The sequence below is a fragment of the Eptatretus burgeri genome, chromosome 3, assembly GCF_056783735.1.
Source record: "Eptatretus burgeri isolate ZD-2024b chromosome 3, Ebu_testis_v1, whole genome shotgun sequence".
NCBI lineage: Eukaryota > Metazoa > Chordata > Myxini > Myxiniformes > Myxinidae > Eptatretus > Eptatretus burgeri.
The window spans coordinates 129,161,821-129,177,569 of record NC_140963.1 but is presented as its reverse complement, the minus strand read 5'-3'; the positions used below and the strand labels follow the sequence as shown (position 1 = coordinate 129,177,569).

General features: G+C 41.1%; 1 protein-coding gene across 2 annotated transcripts in view; it reads left to right on the top strand.

Annotated features, from left to right (window-relative positions):
* Positions 1 to 15,749, top strand: part of NCAPG2 (non-SMC condensin II complex subunit G2) — a 261,538-nt gene that overhangs the window by 107,087 nt on the left and 138,702 nt on the right. For both annotated transcript variants that reach the window (XM_085875556.1, XM_085875555.1), the window contains exons 17-19: positions 7,264 to 7,334; positions 9,165 to 9,327; positions 10,750 to 10,908. In XM_085875556.1, the coding sequence (XP_085731682.1) occupies positions 7,264 to 7,334; positions 9,165 to 9,327; positions 10,750 to 10,908 (393 nt within the window). The remainder of the gene's footprint in view (positions 1 to 7,263; positions 7,335 to 9,164; positions 9,328 to 10,749; positions 10,909 to 15,749) is intronic.

Below are 15,749 nucleotides of genomic sequence, written 5' to 3'. Positions count from 1 at the left end.
CTTCAACCATGTTCACACGAAGAAGCAGACTACCGAATGATGCTTCACTGCTTCCATGCCTACACCAATGGCATGAAGAGGATCATGGTGCACACGACTGACACGGACGTCTTAGTTCTAGCCATTGTGACTGCAATCACCATGGAAGATTGTGAACTTTGGTTAGCTTTTGGCCATGGTGCACACTTTCGGTATATTGGAGCACATGTCATTGCCAGTGAGCTTGGCAATGATTACTGCAGAGGCCTCCCATTTATGCACGCCATATCAGGATGTGACACTGTGTCTTCATTGAGCTCCGTCGGTAAGAAGACCGCTTGGGAAGTATGGAAATCACTTCCAGACATCACTGAAGTATTTCTACGGCTGTCTGCTACTCCCAATGAAGTTACAGAAGCTGACCTGAAGGAACTCGAAAGATATGTGGTTCTGCTGTACTCTCGCACGTCACAACTCACTGATGTGAATGAAGCCAGGAAGCATCTCTTCTCCTACTGTAATTGGAAGCTGGAGAACATCCCACCGTCACGTGCAGCACTTCTACAACATGTAAAGCGTGCTGCTTACCAAGCAGGATATGTCTGGGGTCAGGCATTGGAGGCCAATCCAACATTTCCAAGTCCTTCCGAGTGGGGGTGGCAACTCGACAGTGAGCGAATGTGGGTGCCCTAAAGCAGTACCCTGCCAGAAGCATCAAAGGGCTGCAGAGAACTTAAGTGTGCATGTAAAAAACGGTGCACAGGAAGATGCCAGTGTGCAAAAGCAAGCCTCCCGTGCACACAGCTGTGTTTTTGTGGTGGACAATGTGCAGATGTGGACAGTGTCCTCGATTAATTTCCTTTTTTGACATTTGTAATACAATTCAAACTCATTTCATCTAGTTTGGTATTATATCAGTAAAACCATTTATTCCCTGCACATTCCCAATAATGGAAAAAAAATGACAAGTGTACATCTCTATTCTTTGTGATTTATGTGTGAACAATATTGCTCTCAATGGTTCATCGAAATTTGTTAAAAGCGTAACTGGATCTTCCTACTGATACATTTTATAGTAATAAAAAATACTTTATTGAATTTCTTGTCCCTAAAAACCTATATTTAGCCCTAAGATCATGTTCTATGCCAAACAGAAAAAAAAAAACAACGAGATTGATATTTGCATTACCTACAGAGGACAGCCATCTTGGATTTTGTTCCAATCACATTTATGGTATTTTAAGGCATCTCATTGAATTCTTTGACCCTAAAAACCTATAAATCGGCACCAAGATCATGTTTTTATGTCAAATAGAACCAAAGTTCTGACGAAATATCAAAATCGGCAATACGCAGGGCGGCCATCTTGGATTTCTTGATTTTGAGTGTGATCCCTTGGTTTGCCAGCGTGGATCCGGTTAGAAATGGATTCAGCATACTCAAAAACCCCTGTATACAAATTTTCATGCTTTCTTCCGGAAGTGAACATCTTTTTGACATATCTACTGGACTAAAACCTGTCTCCCACCTCCAAATTCTGGTGGTGTCGAGTTAAGTCTGTTTCTGGTGTTCCTCCTCCATCCCCTCCCTTACCTCAAATGGCCGCACTGCTGACACCGCACGTAAAAAGGCTGAATGCCTAAACTCGGTGTTTGCATCTAAATCTTGTGTCTGAAACCCATCGCTTTCTGTACCCACCTTACCCAGTCACAACCAACAGTCCCTGGACTCTGTGTCCTTTTCTTCTGACAAGGTGGAGAGTTTGCTGTCAAACCTCGACTCAGATTCTGCAACCCGTCCAGACGCCATTAGCCCACATGTTCTAAAAACCTGCTCCGCTGATCTTGCTCACCCTCTCTCTGTTCTATTGACCCTCTCATTTGCTGAACGTCATCCACCATCTGCTTTGAAATCAGCGAACATTACCGCTGTGCAAAAACAGATCCCTGCAACTGCAGACCAATCGGCCTTCTCCCAATCATCAGCAATGTTCTGGAATCCATCATCACTTCACACATTAAATCCTTCCTCTTCTCCAATGGCTTGATTTCCAATCATCAATTTGGTTTCAGACCAGGTCACTCTATCCTGGATATGCTGCTTCTGTTCTCCCAACAATGGATTGAGGTACTCAATGCCAGACATGAAATCAGAGCCATATCGCAAGACTTATCACGTGCTTTTGACACGGTCTGGAACCCTGCCATGCTCACCAAACTCTCTTCCTTTGGTATTCAAGGTCATCTCCACTCATGGCTCACAGACTTCCTCTCCTGTCACAACCAACGTGTGGCCATAAATGGAGTTCTTTCATCCCCTCTTCCTGTCCAGGCTGGAGTTCCTCAAGGCAGCATTCTGGGCCCTGTTCTTTTTCTGGTTTTCATCAATGATCTCTCTGCATCTCTGGAAAATCCTCTTTATCACTTTGCTGATGACTCCACCCTCTGTCGTACCATCTGTTATCCCCAGACCGGCAAACGGCAGCTTCTTTACTCTTTGCAGATCTGGATAAAATCACAAACTGGTCCAACATGTGGAACATGTCTTTCAATCCTGACAAATCTCACACTCTCACCATGTCTCTCCGAAAGGACCGTTTAGAACCCCCGCCCTCCCCCCCCCATCCACTTTCTCAGCAATCCTCTGGAAGAAGTCCTTTCATTCAAGCTTCTGGATCTCACTGTCTGCCATGATCTTTCTTGGGAAAGCCACATTTCCAACCTGGCCTCCAAAACCAGTTGTCGACTGGGAATCATCCGTTGTGCAAAGTCCTTCCTCGCCCCACCTGAGCTCCTGGCCCCATACAAAACTTTTGTCCGCAGCCTGATGGAGTACTGCTCTCCCCTTTGGGCTGCTGCTTTTGCCTCTCATCTTCATGCTGTGGAAACGAAGGCATTTAGGATTATTGGTATCTCCCATGGTGAGGCTGAGTTTTTGGGCTCTCTCACCGTAGGCTTTGTCTTTGTCTTCTTCCATCTCCTCTCCGGTCTCACCCCCCCCCCCCGCTCTGTCTGCTATATGTGTCCCCCCCCATACTTCTGCAGGGTGCTCAAGGTCTGCCAGCAACCCCCTTCTGGTAAAACTACCAAAATCATGAATCACTGCTCACCTTCTCTCTTTCATTTCTCTTTTTTTTCGCACCTTTGAAATAAACTCCCACACTCTGTTCAATCCCATTCTTCCCTCCAGGCGTTCAAAACAGCTGTTCACCACCACCTCTCATCGTCCCCCATCCAAATCCTCAATCTTTTCTACCCCCGTTAATCTACCCCAACCAACCTCCTTCAAATTCCCTGCTTTCCTTCCTGAAAGTCTCTGTAGGCTAAGCGCATGGAAGGGCCCTGTCACACTTGACGTTTTAGCTAGCGTATGGCAAGGTATCAAAATGTATGTAAAACGCTGGCATACGCTGAATTATTGATATTTTTTTTTTAAGTTTTTGTCGTATTCATAATGAGTTCAATGTATGCATAACGTATTAGTAATGTACACAGAACGTTTCGATAATATATAGATAACTTATATCAACGAAGGCTGAGCGTGTTGTCGGCGTTCACAACCTATGCCCAACGATAGTCTAACTTATGCATAGCGCGGCAGCGTATCACCGACGATCATGTGGCGTAGGCTATTAATAGGCTGCGGCTCGACGATTCAAATCATAACCGCACTAGACATCGAAGTGGTAAGCCGCTGTCACACCTTGACGTTTTCGCCAGCGTATGCCAACGTATGAAAAATTTGCCGAATACGCTCGCACACGTCGAATACGTTATGGGTAAGTTTTGTATACGTTAAGATCACGCTGGAAGACGTCGTAGTACGCTGGCATACGTCGTCGTACGTCGCGAAATTTTCAGCACGTTGAAAATTTCTCGACGTACTCGGCGTATGACACACGTTCCGCATACGCTGGCATAAGTTGTAGGCACGTTACGCGATCGTTGACACACGTTACTTGTACGTTACTCATAAGTCGTAACATGTCGACGTAATGGTTAGCGTCAGTGTTCCAGACTCCCTGGTTTTCTTTTTTTTTCTTTTTTTCTTCGGTATGACGGTGATGTTGACACTTCGATTTCTAGTGCGGTTATGATTTAAATCGTTGAGCGGCAGCCTATTAATTATATTATATTATAACCGCACTAGAAATCGAAGTGTCAACATCACCGTCATACCGAAGAAAAAAAAAAAAAAAACCAGGGAGTCTGGAACACTGACGCTAACCATTACCTTGACGTGTTTCGACTTATGAGTAACGTACAAGTAACGTGTGTCAACGATCGCGTAACGTGCCTACAACTTATGGCCAAGCGTATCCGGAACGTGTGAGTCATAAGCTGGCATACGTCGAAAAATTTCAAGCATGGAAAATTTGTCTAATGCCTCGGCGTACTACGACGTATGCCAGCGTACAAAGACGTATGCCAGCATACTACGAAAAAAAGCCATCGTACTACGACGCATGCCAGCGTGCTCTTAACGTATACAAACTTACCCATAACGTATTCGACGTGTGCCAGCGTTTTAGCCACATTTTGCATAAGTCAGGCATACGCTGGCTAAATCGTCAAGGTGTAACAGGGCCTTAAGCGGTTACCACTCTGTTTCAAAAATGTCAAAAAATGAAGTTTGTTCCATTGCCTTCTCACTACATTTTCCTGAAAGTGGAAGTCTGAGTTCAGAACAAAAAACCGTATAGCTTAATTATATATATATATATATATATATATATATATATATATATATATATATATATATATATATATATATATATATATATATATATATATATATATATATATATATATATATATATATATATATATATATATATATCCCGAAATATGATACTTTGAAGAAGGGTTACCTATTCTGATGGTTTTGCGAGTTTTCAATGAAATTACCTAATTTTTCTTTTTTGGCAAAATAAATGAAGGTCATAGTATGTAACTTATTCTAGCAACTAATCTAAAAATCAAAATACCGATTTCTGGGATTATTAAGAAATAATACATACTTATTTTTTTATTACTGCTCTATTCAGTGACTGTCAGATGCTGAAAAGCACTTAAAGAGAGAAGATTTATCGAACAAATTATTGGACGTAAATTTTCAATTCAACCAATTCTGGGAGTAACAAAAAGTTCTATAAATTCTCCAAACTGTTTTAACTGCCTTCTGAAGTAATAAAATATTTTTTAAATGCCTGGAAAATTATTTAAAATTTATTTTAAAGAAAATTAATTTTTTTAATCAAATTCAAAAAAGTGTGACGTGCAGTCGGACAAAAATGCAAAATTTCTCTAAACCAAAGCCATGCATGTTTTCAATATATTTTTAATACTATTATATCTATATCACTGTGCCCCATTTGTAAATAAATTTTAGTGAAAATAATCTGATGCACAGAATAATAAAAGCATTTTTTTTTTAAAAACGTGACGTGCAGTTGGACATTTGGTTTGGAAAGTTCGGTCAAGCCGCTGTAATTAAGTATCCACCCGGATCATCTAAAAAATTTTTACATTGATTATTGGTAATAAGTGGAATAATTTAAGACACGTAAATATGAGTTATTGATAAACTAGTCATTTTGTTAGGGGATTTCATAGTCCCAGGCTCTTAAAGGGGAATAAAAAATATGCCAGAATGTGCATATATCATGCGAATCCACAACCGACCGACACAAATGCTGATTTTCTCAGACGGTGGGTGACAACCTTTTGATTAGATGAGAAATTTCATCTAGAATGTTTTATACGTTGTATTTTTGCATGGTCTAATATGTCATATTTAAGGTGAAACAAGAAAAAAACGCCAATACTGGGCATGTATATTCAATAAAAATCCTATAGATTCAGTAATATACATCAGAGACCCATGAACCTATATATTTTAAGGTCCTATGGAAAACTGTCTGTGCAATGAACCAAATTTCATGACCAGAAGTAGTCTTTGTGACTTTCAAAAAATGCCACTCAAGTCAGGGTATGCCCTAAAATAGGGGTGGTAACCACTAACATGCGCTTAGCCTGTAATGTCCATGTTGTATACCCCATGTTCCCCACCTCATCCCTCTCCCTTTCACAGATCTAATGTCTCTGTTCCCCACTGTTTTCTCCTTCCCTCTCCCACCCCTCTTGTGTCCTGCCCCCCTCGTTGTGTGTTGGCTCTCATACGAGCCTCGACAATGTATAATTAAAAAAAAATAAGGGTGATGGGGTGGGGGTCAGGTCAGGTATGGGAGCATGTGCCAGAACAGCGCGTCGCTACGTCCACTTTCCGCCGGTACTCCAGGGGCCTCCGTCTGGCCTTCCCCCAGGCAGATGCCAGGCCCATCCCAATCTCCTTGAGATGCTGGTCAACCTGCTGCAACCACGAGGCATGTGGTCGGCCCATTGGCCTCCTCCACTCACGAGACTCCCTTGCTGAGAGAATCTGGTGAGCAGGATCAGCGTCAGGAAAACGAGCCACTTCTCCATACAGCTGCAACTGACGCTCACGGACCATGCAGGTAACAAATCTCATCCGAGTCTCTCTCAGCAACCGCTTGTTGGACACAAAATCAGACCATTGATAGCCAAGGATTCTCCGAAGAGAGCTGGTACCAAAGGAATTAAGTCTCCGTCTCAGATCCTTGGTCAGAGTCCAAGTCTCGCATCCATAGAGCAAGACTGGAAGCACCAAGGACCTGAAGACTCAGACTTTCGTCCTCCCGCACAGGTACCGGCAGCGCCACACCCCATGATCCAGTGAATCCATGACTCCCCAGGCCCGACCCAGATGTCTATTGATCTCTGACTCACAGCCAGCAGAGACATGAATATCACTGCCAAGGTAAGTGAATCTCTCCACGACCTCAACATCCTCACTACAAACAGACACAGACCACAAACAGGGTGGGGGGGGTGGAGGGGGGTGCAAAACGAATTGGAGCCATCGCAAAAAAAACAGGAAAGAGTGCAGAACAGGTGGAGGGTGCATCTGTGGGGGGAAAAAAGGAAAGGGAAAGGAGTTTTGTAGGATATATATGGTGGAAGGAAAATCTCCAGAAATAGCTGACAAGCAGATGCTTCAATGAGTCTTTCATTTTTCAGTGCATATGTTGTTGACATCTGAGTACAGCTCCATAAACATGTTGCAATTAATTCAAAATGGATTCAAAAAGTTTTTATACAGCACTTGGTGTTTCTGAATTTGTCATCCTTTTGTGATATACAATGACATTTTATTTTCTGTTCTGTTATCAAAGCTAACCATGTGTCACCATCTTATTTGCAGGACGACAGAAGTTTTACAGCACTTGTCATGCTTGCTTCCTTTATGCCTCATTCCTCTATCCCTACCTTCAGGTTTGTTCTTTGATGATCTATTCTATTTGCCAATTTCTGCTCCTGCCGCACGTCATCATCCCATTGGTTTTGAAAGAAATGGAGGGGGGGATATTGCAATCTGCTCTTTGTCTGTCTGTATTCCTCCGTCCATCATGCTTTATCTTCCTAAATGGTTGGGCATAAATTCACCAAACTTGGTTATGGTCACCACATGGCAAGAAGGTGCAAGAGCCATGTTAGTTTTGACTCCACCCCCTCAGGTAGGGTCAAAAGGTCAAGAACCGAAAAATGCAATTGGGGCACATTTTTGAACATTTTAAAATTCAACTTTGTATCTGCAAGCAACATTGGGAGACAGAAAAGTTACAATTTTTTGGATTTGACCCCTGATTCATGCCCCAAGGGGTGGGGATTTATGGTCATGGAGGTCAAAACTGGGGAAAAATTAATTTTTATCTCGAAATTTGATGGTGGGTCATTTCTGGTGGAATTTTTTGCAATCTTTCCACTTTGCTTTCGGTGGGAAACACGGGCATTTGCGATGACTTGCCATCGACTTCGCTGCAGTTTTATGTTGTAAAGATTCTGCATGTTAAGTGACTACAAGTCATATTCTTAAGTAGCTGCTGCTTATGGATTTGTTTTTCTTGCCTGGCAGAAATGTGTTAATATCATTGGCAGACATGTGCCTGGTGTTGGCTTAATGATGAGGGTGGCAGGCTTGGGATCCTAAGGTCCTGAGTTGAAATCCCAGGCTGAGTCAACCCCACATTTCATCCTTCCGTGGTCGGCAAAACGAGTACCAGCTTGCTGGGATGATTGGTCTTGAGTGGCGACCTGTCTCCGATTGTGCCCAATAGCCGAGGAGACTGCTTTGGCCGCACCAACACTCTGCACAGAGTATGGTCCCAATGGATGGATGGATCGGCAGAAATGTTACTTTGTCGGGACACTAGACTCGGATTTTTGAAGCTGGGAATGATTATATTGGATTTTTATTTTTCCTTTTCCATCCTCGTCTCAAAACAGCACCATCCAGTTGCAAATGAAATTTCAGTGAACTTTCCAGAAATTTCTGTGGATGCAGTTGTCTTACTTGTGCGATTCTCTGATTGGTTGTGTAATGCCATATCCTTTTAAGGATGTGAAGTTCAAGATAAACAATATAATAGGAGAGGTTTATAAAAAGTTATATCAAATCCTTTCCCCTTTGGTATAAACTTTTAAATTGTTTGAAATATTTTTAAATCAGGAAAGTTGGTCTTTGTGAAAACATTTCTGACCACCACTGAAAGTGTATAATTTTGTTTAAAAGTCAAAGCTGCCATCTTGCCTTGGATTTTATTTCAGACAAAGTAACTCAGATTTTGTATTACACATTTTATTTAGCCGATTGTAATTTCGAGATGTGGCTTCTAAAGCTCATCGGTACAATTTTTGGCATTGTGTATATTTTTAATTCATATATTTCAATATAATATGCATCATGACAGCTTCCCAGTTGTTTTCTGACATGGTATTGTTTGCTTGACAATCTGTCAGGGTAGTTCATTACCTCTGCCACCAAAGGTGAACAGAGGTTCTACGTTTTCCCCCCTGTCTCGCTGTCTGGCTGTCTGTGAGTAGGGTATCACAAAAAGTTGTGTATGGATTCAGATGAAACTTGGTCGATAGGTTGGGTGTGTGAGAAGGAAGAATTGATTAGATTTTGGTGAAAATCCAGATTTAGATACGGCTTATCAGTGGGATGCAAACCATAAACTGTTCAGCCTGGCGGAGGTATGCACTCTAACTAATGCCATTTTAGTTTGCTTATGTTTTGACAAATGTATATTTTGTGTATCCCAGCTGTGGTGTCGTTTCACGGCTGCGTGGCTTCACTGTGAATGACAATCCAACATGTTATGGACCCTTGCTGGAATGCCTATGTGCTTGGAATCATGTTGGACATCTGCTGGATTTAGTGACTGACTGGCTCAATGCGTCTTGTATTGAACAAAAATCTCAAATGGTAGGTGAGATGTTTTGATTGAACAGATTTATTCCCTTTGGCAGATTTTGCTTGTCTTCTTCAAATGTGCTTGATGGTTGAGCTAAAAAAAAAAGTTACATTTTACAGAATGACCAACAAAATAATCACAATTTTACAATTGCGATCAAAAGTATTTCAGCAACAACGTATTTTTCAAATATGAACAATATTTTTTTGGAGTTAAAAAAAAACAAAAACTTGTTAAACAACCACCATTTTGTCTTTCTGGTTGATGTGCTTGGACTGCAATTCATTGCAGAGCAAAGTGCTGAATCCTTTTCTGGCATGCATAATATTGGTGGTGCCTGTTCAGTTTGAGCCCAGTGCCCTTCCTTGCCTTCAAATTATCTGTGAGGATGACCAATTATTTTTGCACGGTGCGAAAGTTGTCCAAAATAAATTTCTGAAGCATCGTTGCAGCAGTAACACACTTCATCTTGGCAAATAGTAGCACTGTCCTACTCATTTGTTCTTTTGATAAATGACCTTTAGAGCATCACCTGTGGTCAAGCGATTCTCGTCCTACTTACAGGGGAATTCGCGCATTGCGTTCCTCCAAGCCCGCCCCGCAGTGTACTGCAGTTAGAGCGGATGGTGATGTGCTCTTGACAGAGGAGTCCGAAGTGAATGCCCACTGGGCCGGTGTTATGGGGTGTTACTATTCCTGTTGCTGACCCTACAATCAACTGTGATCCACCTTCGTTTGTGGAAACAGACTGCAGTGAACCGGTTGAAATGGGGTAAAGCTCCTGAGATCTGTGGCATCCATGCTGAACTTCTCAAGGCTGGTGGAAATGCTGTTCTCATGTCGTTGCATGCAGTTCTGTGCTCTGCCAGGAACACAAAGTGACTGGCTCAATGCATGGTTTTAGACATTGAATCACATTTATCCGATTCAATGTCTTAAACCAAGTCGAGGCTCTGTCTTCCGGGGGGGGGGGGGGAAGTATCAACTTGTATGCCGGAAAATACGGTGCTCCTACAATGCATGTATTTGCGATTCCTATATTACCTGTTACGAGATAATTAAATTTAATGCAATTCCACCACCACCCTTTCAACAGGTCCTCAGCACTTTGATTTGATCATTCACCACACCTTCTGCAAATCGTGATGAGAACCTTAAATAATTATTGTTTGTCTTCCACTTTTTTCCATTTCCCACCGGCATGCATGGTAATGTTGAGTTTCAGGTCTCACACGAGTCCATGTGCATCAATAGTTATCCTTCAAACCTGGTGCTAAGTTTGTAGATTATAATGAGGAAGATGTATGACAAGCTTTGAGTTTTTAAGCTGATTATTTAGTTTGTGTAATTGTGATTTACCGAGCGCTTAACTGCAAAGCAATGTACTTCAAACTTGAATGCGATGTCCCACCCTCCTGTTTTGTGCATAATAGAGTGGTCGATGTGTGCGGATTAATGCGCCAAGTCAAGCCAAGCCAGAACTTGCATTTTGTTACATGGAGTATGTCTTGAACTCTTACTCTTCTGCACAAGCCTTGCTTTCCTCGCCATTGAAACTGGAGCCACTGCTACAATCACTGGAATTCATCAGGGTTCGTAAATTGATCAAGCAACTTTCTTTGTTAAGTCTTGTATGCCCAGTGATTTTTACATCATGGATTATTAGCAATGAAAACTTGCAGTTGACACCTTTTTTATTTTTATTTTCAATTTTAGCAGTCAAGATAAAAATAATGGACAGTTTGTTGTTTCCATGGATACAAGTCATGCTTGCGATCTATGGGTAAATGGGCTGTCACACCTTGACGTTTTTGTCAGCGTATGGCAACGTATCAAAATGTATGTAAAAGGCTGGTGTACGCTGAACTATTGATGTTTTTTTTTAAAGTTTTTGGCGTATTCATAACGAGTTGGACGTATGCATAACGTATTAGTAACGTACACAGAACGTTTCGATAACTCCTAGCCAACTTATACCAACGAATGCTTAGTGTGTTGTCGGCGATCACAACGTATGCCCAACGATAGTCTAACGTATGCATAGCGCGGCGGCGTAGCCTATTAAAAGGCTGCCGCTCGATGATTCAAATCATAACCGCACTAGACATCGAAGTGTCAAGGCCCTGTCACACCTTGACGTTTTAGCCAGCGTATGCCAACGTATGAAAAATTTGCTGAATACGCTGGCACACGTCGAATACGTTATGGGTAAGTTTTGTATACGTTAAGAGCACGCTGAAGCACGCTGGCATACGTTGTAGTACGGCGAGCACGTCGACAAATTTTAAGCATGCTCAAAATTTTTCGACGTATGCCAGCGTATGACTCACACGTTCCGCATACGCTGGCCATAAGTTGTAGGCACGTTATGCGATCGTTGACACACGTCGACACGCGTTAATTGTAAGTTACTCATAAGTCGAAACGCGTCGAGGTAATGCTTAGCGTACCCGAAACTTATTTCTAACCTATGAGTAACGTGCTTTGAACCTATGTGTAACGTATCTCCAACGCACATTGACGTATGTAGACGTATTTGATTGACGTCTTCCGGACGACCACAGAACTTTCTGAACGCGTTTCTAACTTTCAGCTTCCGTATAATGGCGTATTGGCAGCGTTTAGGGGAATTGGTATATAAAAATGGGCTTCACAGGAGGAACCCGTCAGTGTTTCAGACTCCATGGTGAGTACATGTCCGTGTCAGTAGTATCAGTAGTAGTAGTAGGTGAGCGTGTCATTAGTCGTCGTAGTAGTAGTCGGTCCATGTCAGTAGTAGTAGGTGAGTGTGATGGGGAGGGTGTGGGTGATGATGGATCCTGCTTGCGTCCGCGTCTGCGGCCACGGCCAGGAGACTTCTTTGCAGCATTCTTCGAAGTTTTTTTTCAGGTTTTTTTTTTGTATTAGTATTTATGTTTTTCTACGCTGAACTTTTTTTTTTTTTTTAGTTTTTGGCGTATTCATAACGAGTTGGACAAATGCATAATGTATTAGTAACGTACACAGAACGTTTCGATCACTTATAAATGACTTATACCAACGAATGCTTAGCGTGTTGTCGGCGTTCACAACGTATGCTCAACGATAGTCTAACGTATGCATAGCGTGCGGCAGCGTATTGTCGACGATCACTTGGCGTAATCTATTCATAGGCTGCCGCTCAACTATTTAAATCATAACTGCACTAGAAATCGAAGTGTCAACATCACCGTCATGCCGAAGAAAAAAAAATCAAAAACAAAACAACATGGAGTCTGGAACACTGACTGGTTCCTCCTGTGAAGCCCATTTTTATATACCAATTCCCCTAAACGCTGCCAATACGGTAGCTGTAAGTTAGAAACACGTTCAGTAAGTTCTGTGGTCGTCCGGAAGACGTCAAATACGTATACATGCGTCAATATGCGTTGGAGATGCGTAACACATCGGTTCAAAGCACATTACTCATAGGTTAGAAATAAGTTTCGGGTATGCTAAACATTACCTCGACGTGTTTCGACTTATGAGTAACTTACAAGTAACGTGTGTCAACGATCGCGTAACGTGCCTACAACACGTTACTCATAGGTTATAAATAAGTTTCGGGTACGCTAAACATTACTTCGACGTGTTTTGACTTATGAGTAACTTCCAAGTAACGTGTGTCGCCGTGTGTCAATGATCGCATGATCGCCAGCGTTTTAGACAAATTTTTCATACGTCGGCATACGCTGGCTAAATCGTCAAGGTGGTGACAGCCCCTTAACAATCGCTGCACATAGTTCTACTTGTAGTTAGTCACTTTTCATCAAATGCTCTTTTCTTTTCTTTTTTCCTGAAGCTTGCTTTATGTATCCGTGTCGTCCTGCTTTTTCCCTCATTTCGGTGAAACTGGTATTAAATTCCCATCTGATGTGAACATCCATGTGTCCGATATGATGGAAAATTTACATCTCAAAAGAAGATAAAAGCACTGTAGAATTTCTACAATGAACCAAATAAAATTTTACTTGAAAATATCTTAAAGGTACATGAAACATCACAGCACAAATAAAACCCACATCTCGAGCAATAACCGAAAACAACCAAAACCACCAAAACATGTACAGGCACTCCCTGATTTACGAACACAAATGTGTTCTTCAAAATGTGTTAATTTGTAAGCCTGAACAAGAAATCCCCTTTAAATACTTGTAAATTGATGCTATAAATTCCTATCCAGTAATAACTCGAAGGGCACTTTGTCGAGGGCATACCTCTGCCACGCAATGCCTGATCCAGTAGAACTTATCGGGCACAATATATTTTTTGAAATATCGTGCAATGTATTGTTTTTGTCCCCATCTCTCAATGGTGAAGAATCGCTTCAAAATTAAAAAAAAACTCTTGTATCAGGAACTGGATTCGGATCTTCACAAAAATCAAATCTATTTGTCCTCGTCACACACCCAACCTGTCCAGCAAGTTTCGTCCAAACCGGTCCACAACTTTTTGGGATATTGTGATATATATATATATATATATATATATATATATATATATATATATATATATATATATATATATATATATATATATATATATATATAATTTTGCATTTTAGCCCGATCTCTCAAAGGTGAAGAATCGCTTCAAAAGAAATTATTGTAGCCGGATCGGATCTTCACCAAAATGTAATTAGTTCGTCCTTGTCACACACCCAACCTGCTCACCTAATTTCATCTGAATCCACACAACTTTTTGGGATACCCTGCAAACAAACAAACAGACAAAAAAAAGATGTCGTTCAGAGCATGATACTTGCAAAGTCACCCCCCCCCAAGAAAAAAAGGTTGCCATGGATACATGAAGTTGTCCATTTCATTTAGATTAAACTTGATCAGATAAATCGAATGAAAATTGATTATTTTTCAGGTTGAAATTGATGATCTTTGGAGTTTGACCTTGAGTTGACCTTTGACCTTTTGACCTCAAAAATAATTTGTTTCCAAATCTGGTGATGCACAATGCAATTGCTTAATTTTCAGGTTGATAGGATGAAAATTGACGATTTTTCAGATGAAATTTGATGATTTTAGAAGTTTTACCTTGAGTTGACCTTTGACCTTTTGACCTCCAATAGCTGGTTTCCAAATTCAGTGACACAATATGCAAATCTTGTTAAAATTTCAAGTCAATCGGATGAAAAATGGTGATTTTAGAAATCTGACCTCAAGATGACCTTTGACCTCAAAATCAATGGGCTTCTCAGTTGAGACTACCTCTACTACTTGGTAAAGTTTCATGATTATCGGTTTAGAATTGTGACCTGTACGCGATTGACAGAGCGACAGAATATCAAAATTGACTGACCAATGTACTTGAAAAATCTTCGAATTTGCAAGTTATAAACAAACAGACGTGAAAGCAGAACCTCCTTCTATCTTCGGTGGCAGACAATAATAAAGCCTTAAAAGAAAATACAGGGCACTAATTAAATAAGTCCTCGAAAACGCATCAACTTCCCCTTCCCTTTCATGGTCGCAGCACATAGGCTCCACATTTAGCCGTGGTGGCGTTGGGAGGGGGGACAAGCCTTATCCCTGCGTTCCGCTGTTCAGCACGCCACACACATGCAGTTTGTTTACCCGCATTTGTGTGTCGATTGCCTGCGTTTAGCGAGTGTGTTATGATTGAAAAAAATTGTGATCATATGAATGGATCGAACGTTTGAAAGAACGAAACAGGTATAATGGTCATATGAACGGACATTCGAAAGCCAGAGACTAACCTGTACATAGAAAGCAAATTCCAAAACTAAATACAAAAAAATATATATAAACTCGCACATAAAAAAAGAGTATACATTGCACACAAACGTAAAAACACTAAAATAACTTATTAAACCAAAACATAGAAACACAGACCCTCTGACACATAAACATCAGCCAACCACAAAACAACCTGCCACCCCCAAAGCCATCTAAAACCCATTGAAATCGGAATCATTAAAAACTCCGACAGAATGTGGAACAAAATAATTTAAATGAGTTGTTCTAAATTTGAGGCTTCTCAGTCTTTTCGCTGAACTCATCCATTTAAAGTGATTATTCAGGTGGTAGTTATGTTGAAAGTATTGTGAACGACATAATACAGGATAAGGACTGAGATATTTGTCTGTTAAATCAAAATTTTCTCCCAGGATTTTATCTGTTGGGTTGTACTTTGCCATTTATACACGTCTTCTTCCCTGAGACTTCAAACCACACAATACATCGATAGAGAATGACAATTTCAGTGATGGAGATATAAAACATCATCATGCAGTGCCTATAGAAAGTGTACACCCTCTTTCAAAATTTTCACATTTTGTTGCCTTATAACCTGCAATTAAACTGCATTAAATCAGACTTTTTCCACCTTAATTTACACATTGTAACCCACAAATTCTACCAGTTTCAGAAAATTAATTAAA